The 24,380-nt window shown below is 47.2% G+C and overlaps 1 protein-coding gene across 4 annotated transcripts in view; it reads right to left on the bottom strand.

Annotated features, from left to right (window-relative positions):
- TDRD12 (tudor domain containing 12) overlaps positions 1-24,380 on the bottom strand; it is a 3,388,409-nt gene that overhangs the window by 491,771 nt on the left and 2,872,258 nt on the right. For all 4 annotated transcript variants that reach the window (XM_078668261.1, XM_078668260.1, XM_078668262.1 and 1 more), the window contains one exon: positions 20,694-20,786. In XM_078668261.1, the coding sequence (XP_078524387.1) occupies positions 20,694-20,786 (93 nt within the window). The remainder of the gene's footprint in view (positions 1-20,693; positions 20,787-24,380) is intronic.

Here is a 24,380-nt window from a genome sequence, read left to right as displayed (position 1 = left end):
GCCAACTGCCGGACTTCAGGCAACTTTCAGGACCGCTCCCGCAAAGTCTTTGGCGCCATGGCCCGGCAGTCGGGACACGACTTGGGGTCGTGGTCGCGCCCCAGGCAGTAGAGACACAGGCGTTGCGGGTCCGTCACCGACATCATTCAGTGACAGTCCGCGCAGGACTTGAAACCGGGCAGCCCTACGGCACCATGAGTCGATCGACTTGAAAAGAAGAGACAAAAAGGCCTCGAAAAACAGTCAAAAAGCGACTCGGGTACCGCTCTCTCCGGATCTGTGCTTGCTGGCGCGGAAAAAGAAAGAGCTGACGTCAGCGCGAGAGGCGGCGTCTAAGTAGCTGTTGCGACTTCATCTGGGCGACAATGACGCCAATGACGGACGCGGAGCCGCACAACGCCACCTTTATGACGCGCAGGGGCACTGCTGACGAAAACTTTCCGGATCCAGTCTGACGCCTGGAGGTAATTCTAAGGTAAGGAATCTATCACTATGTGTTTCTTTCAGATATAGTAACCAAGACTATATAGAAGACAAGATACAAAAAACATCAGACTCACACAGGCAAAACAAGATAAGAAAACATAGCTTAATTTGAAAGAACTAGAATCATCTAGTATAAACAATTAATGAACAGGTAGAATGTAAAAAACATTATAAAGCACATCCTGCCATAGATAGTGTGGTAAAACGTGCAGATTCATCACAACTAGATCAAAGCCTGACATTTTAAAAAGCTAAGTACATAAAAAAAAACTGAACTGCCCGTAAGCATAATTAAAAAATATAAGCGGGATGCACTTGCTTGAAATTAGCCTATTTCAAAATTGGAATGATATAGGACTGCTTAGGTAGGTCGTAAAAAACTGCAGAACATCAGAAAATGAAGCGTGTCCTGTGGAGATTTACCGTCACAGCCACAAGGTGACGGCCTCTGTCCCTTACTCTGCCTCCTAGGGTGGACAAGAAGGTGGAAAAGATCAAACCGGAACCTGGTCAATAAAAAGCGATCTTAAGAATTCACAAACTTTAATGGGTAAGGTTTGATCATCTGCATGGTTCCTAGCATAATAAAAGGAACACTAGGCTTCAATAGCTCCTCATCTTCCGATGCTGCTAACTGGGGTCTAAAAAAGGCCTCCTTGATACCGACCAGGTACTTCTTGTTACTCGAATCCAGATAAAATAAAAAGATCTGCTCTCCCCAGATTCACAAAGCACTCGCTGACTTATTTGAACCACGGAATATGGGGGGTATGATCAAGGGCCATACAGTCTTTTAAGATCGATTTATTTAATGAAGTCCCTTTGCTGGTCCAGCTTTTTAACTATAAGGAAAGGGGGCGAAAAGCCAACAGAACAGAGAGAAAGACCATACCAAGCTCTTCGTGTACACTAAAGGTGGAAGTACCCTGAGGTACAGCTAGGAGCAGTCTCAAAAAGGTGTATTTGGTGACTTGAAGGTCATCAAGGGGGATATGGCCCCAGAATTCTCAGTGATATGGGCATAATGGGCAGCTACTGTGTCCAATGCTAAGAAAGGGCTATTAAAAATGCCGCAAAACTTGGCACTACTCTTCAGATTGCTAGCCTCGATAAGCTCACTTCAGGCATCCTCCCTTCAGTACCTCTTTTCGCCTAACCAGAGCTACTTTACACTACTTTCTACAAGTCCTTACTAATGCAAATGTCTCTTGGAATAGTGCACAATGCTTTCTTTAGCTTCCTACATGCACACAAGCAGGGGGATTCAAACCATCTTGGGACCTGGTCTGGGTGCTCTTTGGAGGCAGGACCCTCGAATAAATCAGCTATGGAGCGAGAAATCGCTTTAAAGGCTTTGATGACTTCTCCTGATTCCAGCTGCACGGCCAGGCATGTCTGTAACTCCCTTTGACATTTGCCTGATATGGTCTCGTGGAAAGAATCCGGTCCAATCTGGGTCCATTTGGGCCTTCTACCACAGTCTGTGGCTTTTAATAATCCCCCTTCCTCGCCCCTTGCTCTGGGTTAATAGGGACCAGCTAGCTTTAAGACATAGAGGGTTATGGTCGCTAAGGATGCTCGCTTTAATGGAGAATTCCGATACAAGGTAAACAAGCATTTGCAATGCAATATGTCTCGCATTTTATTTTAATTAGAGCTATTGGTGTAATGGAAATGTTTTTTTTTTACTTATGTGAGAGAGAGCGCTTGAGTGCCATAGTGATTGAAAGCAAGAGAGAGATGGTACATAGAGATGGAGTTATTTGCACATAAAGTTGAGCGGTAGAGTGAAGCGAGAGAATGAGAGAGTGAAAGAGTTAGAGAAAGCTAGAGTTCGAAAGAGAGAGAATGTTTAGAGGTGGGTTGTTAAATTTTGAGAGATAAGTGTGTTATAGTGAAGAGAGAAATACATTGTGTGATTCTGGGCAAATGAATCTTCACGTGCCTACCAAAAAAGTGCATGTGACCTTGTGTAATATAACTGGTGGTGATTTGAAGAGCTCCAATAACTTTGGATCGAGTTTGTACTACAGAAAACTGAAAATAAAAAATGTAGTCTGATTTGTTTTACTTTTGGGTGGGCAGAAGTCGGGAGTAACTAGGTTGATACCTGCCTGCGTCACTTTGTCCCTCTAATTAAAGACGTAAATGCTCTCCAGCTTCACCCGCTTGCTGGCACATTCTGTTGTAGAGTGGAGGGTTATATTATTCACATTTGGAGGGAATGTCCTAAAATAAAATCCTTTGGCGAGAGGTTATGGCTGGCCTTGGGTCCATCCTAGAGAATCCTCTTCCACAGAAACTATCATTGGTGCTTTTGTGTGTTAGGGCACAGGATATGTAGTACCAGATTGCTACAATGGAATTACTTCGGAGCTGCAAAGGTTAGTGTAGCAGTATTCTGGAAGGCAAAAAACACCCATTATCGTACACTGCTATCCCCGTCTTCCAAATATTGTAGCAATGAAAAAACGAACATGTGATGTGTTTGAGAACAATATAGAAGCATTAAGGGTTTGGCTAGTGAAATATCTGTTTGAAAGAGCCTCTCTGGTCTGAAAGAACAAGTTACTTACCTTCAGTAAGGATGTATCTGGTAGACACAGAGACTAGCTGCAGATTCCTTAACTTGGAATATTCCCCAGGCGTCAGACTGGATCCGGAAAACTTTTCCCCCAGCAGTACCTCTGCACGCCCGGGGGCGGTGTCGCCCGGCTCCGTACTGACGTCGTCCAAGGAAGTGACGTCAATGGAGCCATATAGGTCCCCCCTGGACTGCTGACATCAGTTTTCTGTGAAACTTTTCCGCAGCACAATGCGGAGCCACTAGTAAAAACTATGAGAGTATAGGAACAGTGCGCCAAAAAAAGAGTAAAAATCATTGAAACAACAAATTTCTCTGAACAATGAGAAGAAATCAAATAATGAAGAGAAAACTCATCACACTGAAAGAGCATTTGAAGGGACTGAAGGGAGCGAACAGCACCCTCCCCAGAATAAGCCCCCAAACACCTGAGCCATGTGCGGAAACAACAGAAAGAACAAAGATCAGGCGGGGAACCGGCAAAGGGAGGGAAAACGCAACATGGAGTAGCCCTGGAAAAAACCCTACAGCCCATAGGCAAACCCCAACAGGGGAGCCCGAGCCTGTCCCAAAACCAGTGAAGAAGACTACGCAGCCAAGACAGTGGCTCAAGGAACACTACGGGTCCTCCATGTCACCGCACACACCCAGTGTGGATCCACATGTGGTGCCAACCCAGAACACAGTAGAACCAGACTAGAGCGGAATGGAACAAAGCGCCCGCGGGGACGCGCAACCACGCCCAAGACAGCCAAAGTGCTAAGGGCAGAACGTAAAGCAGAAAGAAGAGCCAAATGCAAGGCAGGAGGACGTGAACCCCTCTGTGGGATGCCAACAACTCACGGGAGCACACTGTATGCAAGAGAGTGCAACGGAACAACCATAGGCAGCAAAGAAGCTTCAGGAGAGGGTCATGTCAGCCCGTTGGCCTCAACAAAGAAGATGTTCCACCACAGCAAGAAGCAAAGAACAAAGGGGAATGCTCACAGCGAACCCACAGGAAAACCCCCCAGAGGGACAAAAATAACAAAGAGAACTTCACTGGAGCCTCCGAACCTGCCTAGCAAGGAACTGTAGGAGAATAGGGTCTGCTTCCTATGGTTACCCTCACTTTTTGCTGTGATTCTCTGGTTTTTCAACTTTAGTGTGGCTGTGGCCCTGCTAATCAGGACCACAGCCCAGCTGTTCTCTCTCTAAATTGATAGCATGTACTTTAGGTACATACCAGATTGGTTACTGGGTCACCCTTGTGAGCCCCTGTATAGTGTACCATAGGTACCCAGGGCATAGGTGCGCCTTAGGCATACCAGGGGCTGCAGCATGTATTATGCCACCCCTGGTTTGCCTTCCAAACTGACACCACAGGCCTGTTCACACAGGCTGGGTAAGGTGGCGTAATCACCCCTTACTTAGATATAGTATACCTATATCTAAATATACATATATACATATAGACACATATACACCTATAAGTCACTCCTATGGCAGGCCTTAACAATCCTGACAATCCTGGAGACCAAGAGTTATTGGTTTTATGTGAAAGGGTACCCTAGCATGAGCTGAGCCCCTCTGCAGCATTCAGAACCATCTCCTTATAGCTGTTCTATGATATGGCCATACCATATACTCTTAAGTGCATTATAATCCTCGCGGTTAATGCTAACTTTGGTTTAGCTTTATCAAAACATGTCTTGTAAGGTGTCAAACACTTTGGAATACTACCCCCCCCCCCCCCCCCCCCCCCGGCCAGTCCTAGCATTCAACCCTTTTAGAGGGAGAAGACATGTAGTTACTGGTTTACCCGGTTAAAGTTAAACAGAGCCTGAAACAAGACCTTCGACATTCCATTTCGACTGGTAGACGGAAGACATCTCCCTTGTGGTCAAGGAGTGACCACCCTGTTCAAACAGGCACCAACAGCAACTTTGCCGGTCTGCATTTTCGAGGCTCCCGCCGGATCCCGAAGAATCTGCGACACAGGACACAGACTTCCAGACATCTCTGACCCCGACCTTCGCTCACAGCAAAGCTGAGACCCGCGGCGGACATGAGAGACGTGGGACCGGAACTCCTGGACATCCTGCATTTTGCAAGCTGCACTCACTTCACGAGGTAGCTTGAAGTCGTGCTATGGGGTGCTTGAAGCCCCAGACCCGAACACCATTTGCACCAAAGCTCAGAAGCCCCCACTCCACGAGTGACCCGTGGACCCTGCTTTTGCATTTCAGCTCGATGCGTCTTCGCGGTTCCTAGTCCGTTGGCTAGTGAGCCCCCCAAAGACTTTCCTTTACATCTAACTTGGTTTACTGGTTGCTCCAGGCTTGCTCCACCTTCCCTACAAAGGAGAAGTTCCTCAGACCTTGCTGGGGTGCTCCGAAGTCAATCTCGACATCCTGAGTGGGTTGCGTTTGCCAAGGCTTGTTGGGTCCAGTCCGGATACCGACACCGCAGTCAACTAGATCCTTCGTGGTGTGGAAAAGTAAATTTTGCCATGTTCTGTGTCCCTACGCCTCATCCATCATATGTTATGTGTGCATGACCAATATGCATATGTTATTCCCCATTTCTGATTAAAGACGCAATTACAGTTGTGTCCACCTCTAATATGTTAGTTTCCAGTCCTCGTGAATACTACGAATATCAGGCCTATGTAAGTAATGTTGCCACGTTTCTCAGTGTGCACGTTATTCAATTATAAAGTCTCCGTTTCCAGGCCTCAAAAGGGCCCGGACCACAGATTCAGCTCCTGTCTCCTGAAAGCCTCGCTGAGGAGCGATACAGCCCCCACCTGTATCCTCGACCCTTCACTTACTTCCTGCCTTCCAGTGCCCGGTGCACCCCGGCTCTGCCTCTGAGTCTGCCAAAAGTATGTTATAGTTCCAGCTATCAGTTCAGTCCTCCTCCTCTGCATTCCTAAGCTACTGAACTGCATCAATAGTTTCCGTCATTTGTCTAGCCTTCTCGTCTCCACGTTAGAGAAATACTGTATTTAATGGTCATTTAGTATTCTTCATCACGCACTACATGTAGAATAATGCATGGTCCAGTCTTAGAATCAGGTTAGCTTCTCCCCTCATGACTTCTAGTTTATATCAACATGTTCCCTAAACATTAGATACCAGATAGGGTTTAAGTACATGTCGCTCCGACCCTCCAGACTCTAGTCTCTGCTCCTAGCACAGAGTTCGTAGCCCCCAGCTTCTCCTAGTAACACGTCATTGTTAGTTTTCGCGCACCATTAGGTTAGAGGTCCCTGCTCCTTAGGTAGCCCCCTCCTATGTGTCCGCCCATTCATGACATATTCTGTTACGTTTTGCATCACATGTCTAAGTAAACTCCCAGTTACACCTCTTATTTCTCTTATCTCTCGCGACTGCTACGCGTCACGCCTTCTACTCCACCTACTGCTACGCCTACTGCAATGTAATGCTATGTGTTTGCGCTATGTATATAAGTCAATGTTTTGTTATTAAATGTTAGCGCGCTCATCCCAGACCAAGCCCCGGCAGCTGCTGGGCCCCAGTTGTCCTGTCGGGCCTTATTGTCCTATTCCCATGCAGGTTGTCCTGATCTTGTCCTTATGCTGTAATAAACCTGCAGAAACTCCTACTACCTCGAATCTTGACTCTTATTTATTGAGCTATCTGTTATGCTATAAGTCTAGTCAAAAATAGGGTATTATTTATTTATTTACCACATAATGGCGCCCGAATAGGGACTTGCCCTTTCCCCACGCGTCGGTGAAGCCACGCCGACCCCCTGACCCTCTGCAGTCGTGACGGAACTCTTCTGCGCAGTGGCAGATATTTCTGCTCAAGTATCCCTCAGGCCCACGGAGGAGACGGAGGAGGCGGTCCAGCATCCGAACGAGACGGTGGAGGAACGCGGCGAGTCCCGACCAGAGCCCAAGCCGAGAGTCCAAGGTCCGAGGTATCCGGAGGCCCACCCGTAACTGAAGTCCGAAGTCCGAAGTTCGTCGTCGTAGTCCAGTCCCGTCTGAGGCCTTCCGTTCCGTGCTGCCCGGTGAGTACCATTGCTGGGGTAGTGTCTAGACAGGGTCAGTCTAAATTGACTCCTGGTCCGTGGGTTGGTGGTACCCAAGCCCACAAACGAAGTGTTCACCTAGGTGGATACGGGTCTTGATGCGTTCCTTTATGGGACCGGTATGTTCCGTACTGTTACAGCAGTGCATCCAGTAACTCTAGTCTGTTCCGTTCTCGAGAATTCTGTTCTGTTTCTGTTTTCAGTATTTTTAGGTAGTATTCTGTTCGAACTGTTATTTATAATGTTGTTTAATGTATTTCCAATGTCGTGGTATGCCTGAATTGTTTTCCCAATTGTTATTGTTTTTCGTGTATTGTATTGTGTTCCGATTCAAGTTTAGAATGCCGCTCTTTTCCAAGTTACGTCAGTTAAAAACTAGGAAGGGTCTGCTGGAAGCAGCAGTTCCTGTTCCGCCTAGGGACAGTCCAGGTCACTTTATGTATCAGAAACATGGCATAAGCGCCATATTGTATCTAGATTTATGGGTAGAGTATACCAAACAGTTAGAAGAAAAGTATAGATGGCCCGTATCGGGTACATGGGATGCCGAATGTATCATGCGAGTAGAAGAAGCATTATGGAAAAAGAAAGCCAGACAGTCACAGAAAGATGCCATCGAGTTATGGCGTAAGGAAGCGCATAGAAGAACGGAAAAGGAAGTCAGAAAGTCAGAGTTAAGTAGAGAATCCCAAGAACGAGCCCAAGAAAGAGAATTAATCGAGATAGGTGAACAAGTCAAAGCCGAACAGTCAGACAGACAGAGGCATGCCCTTATTAAGGGTATGTATCCTCTCCTTGCCGAAGGCTTGCCAAAAGCGACCCCAGAGGCACCCAGTAATTTCCCGCCACCATTAGTTCCGACCAAGCTACGTCACAAACCGACCGCAGCTGATATTTTTATTTCGTCCTATTTGGACGACACAGTTCCAGAATATGCCAATCCTGTTCGCGCTCCGCCTGTCCCTGTAAATCAGGCACTTCCCGTTCCTCCAGACACCGGAGTACCTGCTACGGTACCCCCGGGTCAGCCTGCCATACAAGTTCAGCCCACGTTACAATTACCGACCCTGCAAGCACGAAGAATGTCAGTCGACGATTCTAGTCTAGGGGCCGCAGGAGGAGGTCCTCCTCAAACCCCGCCGCCACACAAGCGTTTATCAGCACTCGAATTACATGCTCAAGCATCACAGCGTACTCCAAAAAGTAATAAGTCAGTTACAGAAATCAGACAAGCCCTTGCCGAATGCGTCTATGACACAGTTCCAGGCGAGTATAATATGGTTTTATATTCCGTACGCGTAAGAAGGGTGACCGAGTATCTAGTCACCTTACCAAATATGAAAGAAGATCTAGACAGAATATATCGTTTCATCCGTACAGGGGATGATCCAGAAAGTATAGGCGAGATTATGTCTCAAAGGAAAGCCGAGATTCAGCTCATGATATTAAAGTTCCTGATCAATTGTCTAATAAGAGAACAAGATTACCCGTCTAAAGATCCCGCCGAAATGAGAATCCTGACAAGGTGGAGTGATAATATAGCCGAGGGTAAGCACAAGACCATTAGTGCCATGGAAAGTATGTACAAGAAAATTCGTAAAGAAATAATAAGGTTACACGAACAGCGTAAAGCAGCACAAATAAGCGAGAAAGAAAGTGTCTCTGATCCTGAAGAGGAAGACGAGAATCCCGCCAGAATAGCGTATGTAGGAAAATCCAGATTTCCAGATCGCCATTTACGTCTAGAACCTATGTCTATTTTTCATCATCCAGCACCAGAACGAGGTTCTCTAGAACAAGTATTTCAAGCTACCGATCACATTCTGAAATCACGAGTCGGATATAGCGAATTAAGTACCATGCACGAACAAGAACTAGCCCGATCAGCAGTCCGATGGATTACTGATTCTACCACTTTTCCAGACGAAATAGTGGCACAAATGTTTCTGAAACTGCCCCCAGCCGAGCAACGACTGGTGGGTATGTATATGATCCAGCACCTCATTACCCTGTATGAGGGTCAACATTCTGATCCAGGCCCGTTACATGATATCCTGAACGAGTTACTCCAGTACAGATGGAGAGGTCTAGGTACCGATTTAATTGGTGTCATTCTAGAACAGCGCCACAAGTATAGAACGTTCCTGAATCCGCATTTTGTTCATATCTCACCCCCGGAAAGTAAACCATTCTACATAGACAGACAGAATCCGCTACGAGAAGTCCACCCAGTCCAAGGGGCGGGTGGCGTAATGCAACGAGTGTTTGTATACACTCCGATATCAAAGATGGAACTTCTTGAAATGAAGAAATTAATCCCCTGTCACGACAAAGATCCAGCAGGGTTCCATAGAGAATTAAAAGACATGCTCCGTATGGGAGAATACACTTACCCAGATATCATTAAAATGTTAAAGGTCCTGCTACCCGCAGGGGTGTATGAAAAGTTAAAAGAAAAAGAATGGGAGGTGGGAGAGAAAAAGATCGATTGGGCAGCTCTAGAAGCTGAAGACAAGGCACGAGTACCAGGTACCGGTCTTGGAGATAAATGTAAAGAATTACCAGAATTATTGATTCAAGTTTTACCCAGATTATTGACAACTAGGAAAGAAGACTGGGATGCAATCTCAGCCTGTAAACAGAAACAAGATGAGGATATTAGTGATTTTTATTCTAGATTTGAGAAATGTTTTAGTATTAACAGTGGTCTCAAGACAAGTAGTGAGTCATACCCTCACCTTTTCGTTACCAAATTAGTCGAGAATTCAAGTCCACAAATTAAAAATCGAGTTTTGAAAGTCGAAAGCACCTGGCAAGCAAATACTCCGTCCCAGATGCTCCAGATGCTCCAGTACCACCAGAATAGAATCAGAGAAGAGCAAGAACACGAAAGAAAACGTATGAAAGACACGAAAATGAAAGTGCTAGTTGCACAATCTATTCCTCAAGACAGTCAGAAGAGGGGTCCGAATCAAGCCAGTCCTCCTGCGGCTCCCGTTAAAGGGAACTGCAATTATTGTAAACAGCCAGGTCATTTTATAAACGAGTGTGCAGTTCTGAAACACAACATAGCTACTGGTAAGACTAAAGAAAGACCACGTCCGCCGAGACAAGAACAAGTTTCACAGACTCCTCAGTCACAGAATGCACCACAGACAGTTACAGTACCGCAGCCTATTGCTGCAACACAGCACGTTACATCGCAGATGTACCAGTATGCACAGTCCGAGTATCCAGAGTACCAGTCATATTCATGAAACAGCCTAGAGAGGGAGGTAGGCTTGCCTCTCATCGAGATACCTGTAGACCAAGAAGGTCCCTATGTTCACAGTCAAGTATTAGGGAAAGACAGAAAGTTTTTGATCGATACAGGGGCAAGTAGGACCACAATTAGTCACGCCGAAGTACCAGGGGCTCCGCTCTCAGGCTCAAGAAATGTTTCCCTTGGATTTTCAGGAAAACCCATAGTTAATGAGATATCAAAGCCAGTTACTCTAGAAGTAGGTCCCTTGTCCCGTACTACTGATCTGTTACTTACTAAGTCATGTCCAGAAAATCTATTAGGCATTAAGACACTGAAGGAATTAGGTGCAGTTATTTGCTGTTCCCCAGAGGGAATACGTCTGTTCCTACGTGACTTTAAGGGTCACTATGTATTACGAGATTTTGATTCAAGATTGTCTAATGTTCCGCAGCATTTATGGGCGCAAGGTCCAACTGATGTAGGTTACATGCAAATCACACCCCATCGTGTGACTCTCAAACCAGGTGTAGTGTTACCACGAATCAGGCAGTACAGATTGCCACCTGAGGCTGTAGCAGCCTTATCCAAAATTATTGACGAGCTCATGGCTCAAGGAGTAGTTGTAGAAACTGACTCCAATGTGTGTAATTCTCCGATCATTCCAGTCATGAAACGTACTGATCCAAATGCACCCCCAGTATATCGATTAGTGATTGATTTACGAGAGCTTAACAAATGTATTATTCCTCAGTACCCAGTTGTTCCAGACATTTCTTCCCTGTTAACAGCCATTGATTCCGAAGCCATGTTTTTCACTGTTATTGACCTCAAGAATGCATTTTTTAGTGTTCCAATTCATCCAGACAGCCAGTTTCTTTTCGGATTTTGTTTAAATGGAAGGAGCTATATGTTTACACGCGCTCCTCAAGGTTTCACAGAAAGCCCTAGTATTTACAGTCAAGCACTCAAGAGACAACTAGACAACATTTACATGCCAGCTGACACTGCCCTGCTCCAGTATGTCGATGATCTACTGATCACAGCCCGTTCTGAACGTGACTGCGAGCGAGCATCACTTACAGTTCTGTATTTTCTAGCCGAGATGGGGCACAAGGTGTCACCTTCGAAGCTTCAATTCTGTGTCCAGCAAGTGGTATACTTAGGACACTTGCTGTCCAAGAGGGGTAGGCAGTTGACACCCGACCGTATCCAGTTAATAGCGAGTCTTCCCCAGCCCAGAACCCAGAAGGAGGTACGTGCCTTTATCGGCCTTACTTCTTATTGTAGACAATGGATTCCCCAGTATGCATTCCTAGCCAAGCCACTGATACAGTTAACGACACAGGAGGCAGCCGTATCGACTGTCCTCCCTTGGACATCTGACCATACACTTAGTTTCAACGAGTTAAAGAAAGCCCTATGTCAAGCTCCAGTTCTAGCTACACCGAACTACAGTAAGCCTTTTACACTTTTCGTTACTGAACGCGAAGGTACAGCATTATCTGTTCTCACACAAGATCAAGCAGGTCAATACAAGCCCTGTGCTTATTTTTCGAGCACATTAGATCCAGTCGCCCAGGCGTTGCCTGCGTGCCTCAAGTCAGTTGCAGCCACAGCACTAGCTATCAGACAAAGTGATTCTATAGTTTTAGGACATTCCCTGACAGTACAGGTCCCACATTCAGTAGAAGTTCTTTTAAATCGAACACAAACTCAGCACTTGACAATTGCACGTTTAACAGGTTATGAATTGACACTGTTCCAGCCACACATAGAAATTAGACGCTGCAACGTTCTGAATCCTGCTACACTGTTACCATCAGTCAGTTCAAATCCAGACACACATGATTGTGTGGAAGTAGTTAACATTACGACAAAGCCAAGACAAGACCTGACAGACATTCCGTTACCAGATCCTGACCTGACACTTTATGTGGATGGTTCATGTATGAGAACTAGTACAGGAGAACTAGTCGCCGCGTATGCAGTGACTACTGACACTGAAGTTATTGAAACATACCGTATTGATACCCTGTCCGCTCAAGCAGCAGAGCTAGTTGCTCTGACACAAGCCTGTATACATGCCAAGAACCTGAAGGTTAATGTTTACACAGATTCACGTTACGCATTCGGAGTTGTACACGACTTCGGAGTGCTCTGGCAGGAGAGAGGTTTCATGACTTCTCATGGAACCAAGATTCAGCATGGTCTCCTTATTCAAGCCCTGTTAGATGCCATACATTTACCGACATCTATTGCTATCATGAAGTGCAAAGCACATACGAAAGTTACTGACATTATTTCCCAAGGTAATGATTTAGCAGACCGCACAGCCAAGCTTACAGCACAGACTCCAGACATTCCAGTTAATCAGACACATATTCCAGATCTGATTACATGCATGACAGTTAAGGACCCTACTCAAGATGTCATAGATATCCAGTCACATGCTACTCCCGATGAAATCAAGAAATGGTCTGTACAAGGAGGGGTCCAGACAGATCAAGGATGGTTAACGAAGGGTAGAGCCACATGGTTTCTCCCCGATTCTATGGTTCAAGTCATTATCAATACCGCACATAGTCCAGCACATTTAGGAGAAAAAGCTATGTTAGACAGTATCCAGAACATTTGGTTCAATAAGCATTTACGAGCTGCAGCCAAGCAGAAAGTCCGTACCTGTATGATATGTTGTCAGTTTAATCCAGGTAAAAGTGTCCCGGTGGAACAAGGTGGTTTCCAGCCCCCTGACCACCCTTTTGAGGTCCTCCAGATGGATTATATTCAGATGGAGCGATGTCGAGGTTTCAAGTATGTCCTTGTAGTTGTATGCGCTTTGTCCAGGTGGACAGAAGCATATCCAGTCCCAGATTACACAGCCGCGACCACTGCCAAGCAGTTGGTTCGTGAATTCTTCCCTAGATATGGACTCCCTAGAGTCGTATATTCTGATAACGGCCAGCCATTCTCATCCGAACTCATGAAACATGTTTCCCTTTTGTTAGGGTACCAGTGGAAGTTCCATTGTGTACGCCATCCAGAAGCAGCTGGACTAGTCGAAAGGCATAATCAGACTCTGAAAATCCGTATAGCAAAAGTCTGTAAAGACAAGGGTGTGGACTGGTTAGTAGCTTTGCCAGTCGCTCTGTTTTACATGCGTATGGTCGCACATTCCAGATCAGGTCTGTCCCCGTATGAGGTCGTTTTCGGCCGCCCCCCCAATATGTGGGGTACTCCTAGACCCCGAAGTATTACCGATGTTTCATGTAATATGCTGACAGATTACCTAGCTTCCTTGATGTCTGCCCTCAACTCATGTCGTTCACAGGTTGCCGCCGCATTTCCAGACAATACCGAGGTGGCACCGCACGAGATCGTTCCAGGATCCCTTGTGATGATCAGAAATTTCGACAGATCAAGTCCGCTGGAACCACGTTGGAAAGAGCCACGTCAGGTCCTCTTGACCACCCGAACTGCCGTCAAGTTGGAAGGCAGGAAGGGGTGGGTCCACCTTTCTCATGTAAAACTTTTCAATCCATTGAAACCAGTCTTTAAAAACATTCCCAAGAACATTTCCCAGGATTCGAAGGATTGCCAGAACATTGTTTTAAAGGACTGTCCCGCACAAGACATTGTTACAACCCCTCCCTTGTTAGAGAAAACTCCGCAACAGGAGTATAAGTTAAAGCTCAGGTCTAATAAGTCAGCCAGTTTGATTGTATAAGTCCTCCCCTAGGTGAAACGGTTAGACTGTTTCTGACATGTATAAAATAGACCCCCATAGTGAGAGAGTCAGTCAAAGTTCAATCAAATGTATCGTTTTTCTGAGTTTCGTATTATTCATCAGCATAATGATTTCCTGCACCAGCTATGCTTTCTATCTGTGTCTTCCAGTTCCTCATGTAAATATGTCTGCTCATGCTACAGTAGAGCACACGTTTAGTGATCTGCCTCCTCACGAATATGCATACCGCCTCGCTATGCGTAATAACACATTTATCCGTATGTTACATTATTCACACCAGACCAGCAATGCCACTAATTGTTGGGTGTGTGGTCGACTCCCCCCTTTCCAGACACCGAAGGGAGTTCTGCCACTCTTTCCTTACCCATTCTCACACAATGGTTCGTGTGGAGCATGGTCCACGTTAACGTCATCCTCAACAGATATGTCTTTTCTTAACAGTACATGTTTCCCAGACAAGCAAGGTTTCCCCCACAGAACAGGTTTAGATTTAGAAAATGAAGTATATAATTTAGGAAATTATTCGTCGAATTTCATGGTTCTGAATGTTCAGTCTGATACTACTCCAGACTCACCCGCTATTTCAGTACTACCAGTCAAAGGCGAATTATGTGTCCGTAGTTATGGTTCTGTATATGTAGGTCATAGTGAATGTACTACTGTTATCCAGTATAGTGACAGTGGGAAATCTATTTTCAAAGCTTCACGTCATTCTTATTTTATTTGTGGTCAAACTGCATATGTCCGTCTGCCCCTCGATTGGGAGGGAACCTGTTACATTGCTTTCCTACTGCCACCTGTTTTTTTAGCCCCACCTGACTATCATAGGAATTCTTTCTTAGTACACACTAGACACAAGAGAAATCTCCCGATTGTCGATTATACTGAAACTGCCGCAGAGCAATTCATTGATATAGATAAAGGTGTTTTCCCTTATTTAGGTACAGTTGTAAATAGTAAGCTTATTCGTAGGTTAACAAGAACCCTTGAAGCAGTAGTAGATGAGACTGCCTCCGCTCTAGGTAACTTAACTGAAGAGCAATCCTTTATGAGAATTGTCGTTTTACAGAATCGTCTCGTCCTTGACGTCATACTGGCCGATAGGGGCGGGGCCTGTAGAGTTCTCGGATCCAGTTGTTGTATTTTCATTCCAAATAACGCGCCGTCTGTTTATTCAGCTATAACCAGACTCCATAAAATTGCCCATCTGTTACACCAAGATCCAGGCACCTGGACATGGTCCGGTTGGTTCTGGAATATAATTTCCGCATGGGGTTGGAAAGTCCTGTCCTTTTTAGGTATTGCAGTAGCGATCATATTTAGCTGCTGCCTCTGTATACAATGTGGCCCTGCGATTTGCAGCATGTGTGCTACCTCTTGTATTCCCAGTCCCAAGCCCTGTTCTAAATCCCGTTCCAAGACAATTCGAGACGAGCAAATGGTACTGTATGAAATGATAGACGGTATCATGAATATTGATGTTTCCTGATGGAAACGTAGTGACAAGGAGGGAATGTGGAAAAGTAAATTTTGCCATGTTCTGTGTCCCTACGCCTCATCCATCATATGTTATGTGTGCATGACCAATATGCATATGTTATTCCCCATTTCTGATTAAAGACGCAATTACAGTTGTGTCCACCTCTAATATGTTAGTTTCCAGTCCTCGTGAATACTACGAATATCAGGCCTATGTAAGTAATGTTGCCACGTTTCTCAGTGTGCACGTTATTCAATTATAAAGTCTCCGTTTCCAGGCCTCAAAAGGGCCCGGACCACAGATTCAGCTCCTGTCTCCTGAAAGCCTCGCTGAGGAGCGATACAGCCCCCACCTGTATCCTCGACCCTTCACTTACTTCCTGCCTTCCAGTGCCCGGTGCACCCCGGCTCTGCCTCTGAGTCTGCCAAAAGTATGTTATAGTTCCAGCTATCAGTTCAGTCCTCCTCCTCTGCATTCCTAAGCTACTGAACTGCATCAATAGTTTCCGTCATTTGTCTAGCCTTCTCGTCTCCACGTTAGAGAAATACTGTATTTAATGGTCATTTAGTATTCTTCATCACGCACTACATGTAGAATAATGCATGGTCCAGTCTTAGAATCAGGTTAGCTTCTCCCCTCATGACTTCTAGTTTATATCAACATGTTCCCTAAACATTAGATACCAGATAGGGTTTAAGTACATGTCGCTCCGACCCTCCAGACTCTAGTCTCTGCTCCTAGCACAGAGTTCGTAGCCCCCAGCTTCTCCTAGTAACACGTCATTGTTAGTTTTCGCGCACCATTAGGTTAGAGGTCCCTGCTCCTTAGGTAGCCCCCTCCTATGTGTCCGCCCATTCATGACATATTCTGTTACGTTTTGCATCACATGTCTAAGTAAACTCCCAGTTACACCTCTTATTTCTCTTATCTCTCGCGACTGCTACGCGTCACGCCTTCTACTCCACCTACTGCTACGCCTACTGCAATGTAATGCTATGTGTTTGCGCTATGTATATAAGTCAATGTTTTGTTATTAAATGTTAGCGCGCTCATCCCAGACCAAGCCCCGGCAGCTGCTGGGCCCCAGTTGTCCTGTCGGGCCTTATTGTCCTATTCCCATGCAGGTTGTCCTGATCTTGTCCTTATGCTGTAATAAACCTGCAGAAACTCCTACTACCTCGAATCTTGACTCTTATTTATTGAGCTATCTGTTATGCTATAAGTCTAGTCAAAAATAGGGTATTATTTATTTATTTACCACAGTGGGACAGCTCGAATCCAGCTCCTGGTCGTCGTCGAGGCCTCCTGGTCCTCGTGGTTGAAGAGACAAACTTCACATCTTCACCTGAAATCACCCGACATCTGGTGGCATCTTCCTATCGCCACCCTGGTCACTGGCAGGTGACCGGGACTCTGTCCCTTCTGCTTTCAGGTTCTACAGATTTTCGATCCACCCTTGGATCCACCCGGACACTTTTCCTCTGGTCGCCAGCAGCACTTCTTTGCAGATCTCCACTGAAAACGACGACGACACCCGACACGAAAAGACACCTATACACCCGGCTTCCCTGGGTGAGGTAACACGAGTACTCCGGTGCTCCTGTGGGTCTTGACTCTCGAAGTGTCCTAGTTTAAAAGGGTTCCATCGTAGTGCATCCGGAAGAGTCCTTAAATTGTATATTTGTAACTTCTTTGTTTCCCATAGAAAGTCAATGGTAACCCGCGGCTGTGTTTAGACACTGCGCGCGTCTCCCGTGTGCCTCCTACTTCCTAACCTTTGGTTGTTTAGAGTAGCCCCAGCGATTCCACAGGCCCGAGGCCTGCTTTCTGATTCTCTCGTGGTTCCTATACCACTATTTTAGTACATGGTTTGGGAGGCCCCTAGGGCATAATGTATACTGTGCAACTTATCGTACAGTAATTGAGTAACTTGTATTGTACTTTTACCTCGGACCTCAAAGAGTGCAGAGGGGTTGTGTTTAGAATAAATACATATATATTTGATATACACCTTGTGTGGTGTCCTTTAATTTGATGGTCAAGGGATTATAATTGGCAAAACAACTTGCTTAATACGCTCTCTAAAGTCTTAGCCTGATGACTGCTGGTCCATGCTACCACTAGGATAGCTTTAAGGTTGACTTTACAACCACCATCAATAAGGGTCGATTATACTTGTGCAAGGTGCCCACTAGAACTAGTGGATATCATATGCCAGTCTAACTTCTCACAGGAACAACAGCTACACAATAGCCAACCAATACCCCACATATGCTAAGTCACATCCCTCCAAAACACGAGAGACACCGCTTGAGACAAGCTCATAAGCAGAGTTCGAAAAGAATCATTCTTAACGGTAGGCCCAGCTGAACCAGAAGGAGGAACAAAAGAGACACGGCGGAACAGCCATACAGACCGTATGGACAATAATGTATTGACCAGAGACTGAAATGATAAAAGCAGGAACAATATGGCATTCAAAAACACAAGGCCTCCAAAAGGAGTAAAAACCTAGCAGGCATCGAAATCCAGAGAGGAGACACTGGACCGCCGAGTCACGCATGCTGACGCACAGCAACTAACCTGGCCTTAGCCCGACCCACGGAGTCAGTGGTATCCATGGCCGACCGGACAGAAAACTGTGCCATGTCGCGGCCGTCCCGAATAAGTCAGACCAGGTCAGCACAGGGGCCCTCTGGTAAAGAGGGGAGGAGCCACTCAACGGAGTCCCAAAGAGCAAAAGTGGCCCGAGCAAACACGTAGGATGTGTTCAAGGACTGAAGGCCTGACCAGGTGGACGCTAAGACACTGCAGCCACACAACTCCAACAACCTAGACTCCAGAGTGGGAGGAGAGGAAGGAAGCGTCGCCTGGACTACAAGTCTGTGAGCCTTAGGATGGAAGGACAAACAGGCAAGGTCATCTGGAGCAGGGCAATGGCGATGGCGATGCACAATAGTGCGGCCCGCAGGATCCCCCGATGAGGGTCTGGCCCTAGTCCCCTGAAGGACATTGAACAAGGAACCACCAAAAGGCAACAATGGCTCCACATCCACCGTACTCTAGTGGAGAAGATCCAACAAAGGATCCAAAGGCAGGGAGACAGGGCGGCTGCAACTGCAAGATGTCCGAAGCCCTGCGAACCGCCCTCGCAAACTCAGCACGGGCCTCCATGTACACCTGAGGCGGAGAAGGCAATTCATCCATTGCGGATGGCTGCAGGCTAATCCGTCCACCCAACGACAGAGGGCCTGCAAAATGCTGAGCTGGCCACTGCCCCATGGGCCCCTGCTTTCCCATGGGCCCCTGCTCCATGGAGCAATGAAACAACGCCAGAGGTGGCGAACCCACTGCGGTCACATAATCTACCAGCAGAGGAACAGCCGGGTACAGAACCGGCGTCAAACGACCTCAAAACGGCGTTGGATTGACGTCGACAACCCCCGGAGAGGACTCATCCGTCCGGCATCGAAACGACCTCCACCAAGGCAGGACCCGGCAGGAAGAAACTATGTTGACTCGGAGACGAGCTTCACGCTGCAGCCACCTCCCGCGACGACACACGGAGCCCTACAGGATTGTGCGAAGGCCAGACATCGCTGTGGGATGCCCTTCTGGGCCGTGTCCCAATGTCGCATCGACCCCAGAACTGTAGTCAAGGTACTCAGTCAGCGCCGAGGGCGAACCCCCACTGTGCAGCCCAAAGGCGCGCCAGGGAGAGGGGGTGACCCAAAGATGACCTGCAGAGCCTTGGTATAGGCTTCAATCTGGGTCCGGGTCGCACCCACACCACGAAACAGGGGGTAGGCTGGGGCAGAGTCCAGAGGGTCCGTGTCCGGTGAAGACAGGGAGTGGCAGGCCCAGACGTCACATTTGTGCGATGTCAACGACCTTCGTGACTTTTTCCGGTGCTTACCTGATGCAGGCAAGCAACGTCCACGGGAACAACTCCAGGACCTGTCCTGGACGGGAACGTCCACGCGGGAAGAAGTACTACGCCATAAGGAGCCTTGCGCTGGAGACTGAGACTGGCACCGCAAGGAGTCCAACCGGGACAGTCAGGCGACTTCAACCCGCCGTTCCCTAAGTGACTCCGGTTTCAGCTGCTGGCAGGCGTTGCACTCAGCGGAGTCGTGGTGCTCGCCCAGGCACCACATACAGATCTTGGGGGGGGGGGGTCCCGTCACCGACATCTCAGGAAGCACACGACTTGAAGCCCGAAGGCATTGGCACTCTGTGTCGGACACGAAAAGGCATCAGGAAGGCCTGAAAAGAGACAGGCCAGAGGAACCACTTCTCCTGGATCCACGCTGGGACGCAGAAAAGAAGAAAACTAACGTCAGCACGCCTTAACCTATATGGCTCCATTGAAGTCACTTCTGTGGTTGACGTCAGGATGGAGCCGGGCAACGCCGTCCCCCCGGCGTGCAGAGCTACTGCTGGGGAAAAAGTTTTTCAGATCCAGACTGACTCCTGCTGAATATTCAAAGTTAAGGAATCTACGGCTAGATGTCTCTATCAGATTCCACTGATGCTTAGGGTCTGCGAGACCTACAAATTACTCAAAATGAAATGGAAAGCAGAGACCCTATGATGTAAGATAAATAACTAGGTGACAGACTCACCATGGTGCGTTAAGAAAAAGGCTCCATATTTTGGGGGTGGGTGAGGGAAGGTTATTTGTTGACGTATTAGAAACGTTCCTTGCTTTCAATAAAAATTAAGGATAAAATTAATCGGTAATGAGTGAACTCTTTAGTTATTGAACCTTTTTTTGTACCAGAATATATGATTTCTACTAAAACTCAAAATATGTTGAAAAATTGCATAGTGACACATGGTTTAGAACCTGTGCTAATCTTCTACAGAGGATGTCTACCAGAAGTACTCCCTCTGGTCAAAGGAGAGTGGGAACCATTGTCCAGGATAATATCTCACTGGATTGTATTATCTGGAAATCTGAAAATCTTTGACAACATGCATTCTTTAAAAAATGTTTAATTGAAAGAGACACAGAGGAGCTATCACAACCAGAAAACACCACCATGTGAAAATGAAAGTGCATGACTAAACAATGAATCCGTCATATTAACCATATTAATTCACTTACCATTGGATCAACAAAAACAGTATTTCCCATGCAAAAAACAACTTTTGCCTCATGCAGTTTTCCTTTTATCTTCCTATTTATGTGTCTGGTAACCTAAACAAAAAAAAAGTGAACGCTATTACTGCATATTTTATTGATAAAATAATCGTTTTTTTAATTAGATCACATGAAAATGTTATTCTAAATCACATTTGGTATCTGGAAGGGGAGTTAAAGACCCCAAAGTTTGTCTTCTGCAAGCAGTCAGCTGGGCAACGTGAGGATGGGAATCTCTGCAAGACTTCTGCCTGTGACCGGGACTGGGGGGCCAAGGCCTGCTAGTCTTCCTGCTGGGTGAGTTGATATTACTTAGGGAATCCAAAAACACCGGTCGCACAAGTTACTTACCTTCGGTAACAATATATCTGTAAGAAACAGTAGTTAGTATTAGATTCTTTACCTTAGAATATCCCCAGGCGTCAGACTGGATCCGGAAAATTTTGCCTAGCAGTACCCCTGCGCGTCGGTAGGCGTCGTCTGCCGCTCCCCGTCTGTCGTCGGCGTTATTGTCGCCGGGATGACGTCGGAGTACTTAGACGCCGCCCTCGCGCGCTGACGTCAGTTCTTATACACAGCTTTTCCGCGCCAGAAACGCAGAGCCATGATAAAAACAAACACTGGTGCCATAAAAACTAGGGCCCAGAAAGGGGATGACCTTAACCCTAAATATCGGTTCGCAGAACGGGGAGGATGGGTGGGGCGGTAAGGAATCTAATACTAACTACTGTTTCTTACAGATATATCGTTACAGAAGGTAAGTAACTTCTGCATCTGAAAGAAACGGGTTAGTATTAGATTCCTTACCTTAGAATAGATACCCCAGCAATACCAACCCCGGTGGTGGGTCTGCAAACCAAGATTACACTAGAAAGTCCTGGAGAACGGAACGGCCAAACAAGCCATCTCTCCGGACTTGGCTGTCCAGGCAGTAGTGTCTTGCGAACATGTGCAACGAGGCCCACGTACCTGCCTGACAGATGTCCTGCAAGGGGACTCCCCGACCCAGGGCAGTAGTAGCCGCCGTGGCCGGAGTGGAATGGGCACATAGCCCCACAGGAGGCTCCTTTTTAGCCAGAGAGTAACAAGCCTTGATGCACAAGACGACCCATCAAGAAATGGTCCGTTTCTGCACCGCCCGTCCCTTCTTAGCGCCCACGTAACCAACAAAGAGTTGGTCATCCACCCGGAACTGGCGTGTGCGATCCAGATAATATGAAAGCGCACGTTTTGAGTCCAGACGGTGGAGCCTCTCTTCCTTTTTCGAGGGATGCGGAGGCTGAAAGAAGGTGGGCGAGGTGATGGACTGCCCGATGTGGAAGGCTGTGACTACCTTGGGCAGGAAAGAGGGTCGCGTCCGCAACACAACTTTGTCCGGATAGACAGAAAGGAAGGGAGGTTGAGAAGAAAGAGCCTAGAGCTCACTCACTCTCCTGGCAGAGGTGATGGCAACCAGGAATGCAGTCTTAAGAGCAAGGAGACGAAGAGGACAGTTATAAAGTGGCTCGAAGGGAGCGCACATCAGATAAGTCAGAACAAGGTTCAAGTCCCACTGAGGCATCACAAAAGGAACAGGAGGAAACATAGGAGTGATTCCCTTCAAATACCTATTTACAACCGTGGACTTGAACAAAGAGGGCTGATAAGGGAGCCTTAAGAAGGCGGAAATGGCAGAGAGGTAGCCCTTTAGAGTGCCCAGAGCAGAGCCCTGCTGGGCAAGAGAAAGAAGAAAGAGGAGAACCTCAGAAAGGGGGGCAGAAAGGGGATCCACAGCCTTTGCTGTGCACCATGCCACAAATTTGTTCCACCTGCAGGCGTATACCGATTTTGTGGAGGGACGCTTGGCTCCCAGAATCACATTACAGACTTCAGGAGGCAAGTCAAATGGCCTCAACTGCTGCAGCTCAATCTCCACGCATGTAAGTGGAGACTGGACAGGTTCGGGTGGAGGGCCCTCCCCTGCTGCTGCGACAGAAAGTCCTCCTAAAGAGGCAGACGAACCGGGGGATCGACTGACATGCTGAGTAGCTCGGGATACCAGTATCTTCATGCCCAGTCCGGAGCCGCAAGGATGACTTGGGCTTGGTCGCGCCTGATCTTCTTCAGCACTCTTGGCAGAAGTGGTATAGATGGAAAGGCGTAGAACAGACTGTGAGAAGTTGGCCTGATATATGATGCTCACTAGTTCTAGTGATCACCTTGTATCAGTCCAAACAACCCTTATGGTGATTGGTTGTAAGTCAACCTTATAGACCAGCTATCCTAATGGTAGCATGGACAAAGCAGTCTTAGGCTAAACTCTTTTGGCATGTGAAGCCAGCTGTTTTACCACATATAACCCCTTGAATACCAGATGAAAGGTCACCACACAGGTTGTTATGAAAATAAACAGTATATTTATTAATAACAAACAACTCTCAACTCTTTATGAGATCAGAGGGCTAAGCACATGACAATCTCTTAGGAAAAATACGATAAGTTGCACAAAATTACAATGGTGCCCTAGGGGCACGACAAACCATATACTAAGTAAATGGTATAATTAGAACGATAGAGGAAATGAAGATGCCCAGAGGCTGTAGGATCGCTGGGACTACACTACCCTAACCTTAGGTAAGTAACAGGAGGCCCACGGGACGCGTGTGCAGAGTGTGAACTCACAAGCGAGATGCGGAACAAAGTGAATGGGCAGAACAAATTACAAAAAGGTAAGTAACAGACAGTTCAGACTAGTAAGGACTAAAACGACTGGATATCTGGACACTAGGAGAGTCAATCTACCTATGAGCACCGAAATGCTCTCGTTACCTCACCCACGGGCTGCGGGTACATAGGTGTGAAAGTGTGTCGGGTTTCCGCGTTGAAGTCAATGGAGCCTTGAAGAAAGATGCTGCAGGCGACCAGGAGGAAGATGTCCGGTGCGATCCAAGGGTGGATCGAGGAAGAAGAGGACCTGAAAGCAGAGGGGACAGTTTTCAAAGTCACTAGCCAGTGACCGGTGTGGAACCAGGAAGGAACCACATGCTGTCGTCGCGATCAGGTGAAGAGTGGACGCTTGTCTCTGCAGCCACGTGGACCAGGAGGTGTCTTCAATGACCAGGATGGAGGCACGAGCTGTCCCACGCAGGCTCTCGCTGTCGGCGGTGTCGGATCCGGATTTGGAGTCAACAGGCCTTGGCAAAGGCAACCCACGCGGTGAGTGGAAACGGCGTCTGGTGCGGATCAGGAGGGACCGGGGAGCTCCTCTTTTGGAAGGGAGCAAGGGCCAGTCTGGAGCAACCAGACCAGCGGTGTAGATTTCGTGGATCGTCGTCTAGGAGGCCACTGGCCAGCCGGCAAGTGACCAGACAACACGTCGAGCAGCAATCTAGCAAAAGGGCCCCACGCAGATCTTGTGGATGCTAGGGGGCTGGTCTTCGGTGCAGGAGCTGCTCGGGGCTGGGGCATCTCAATCCCCAAAGCACTTACTTGAGGATGCCTCAGAAGTCGTGCTGGAAGCGAAGTGCAGTTTCTTCAAGATGGCCGGTCCCACTTGTCTCGTCTCACCCACGGGTCTCAGCTGTGCTGCAGATGTGGGTAGAGGTCGGAGAGGTCTGGGAGTCCGGGTCTCGTCGGGCTCTGAAGTCTGGTTCCGGCAGGAAGGACGACAAA

This window comes from Lissotriton helveticus, chromosome 12, assembly GCF_964261635.1.
Source record: "Lissotriton helveticus chromosome 12, aLisHel1.1, whole genome shotgun sequence".
NCBI classification, from domain to species: Eukaryota; Metazoa; Chordata; class Amphibia; order Caudata; family Salamandridae; genus Lissotriton; species Lissotriton helveticus.
Note: the sequence above shows the minus strand (reverse complement) of the source record. Positions and strands in the feature narration are given on the sequence as shown.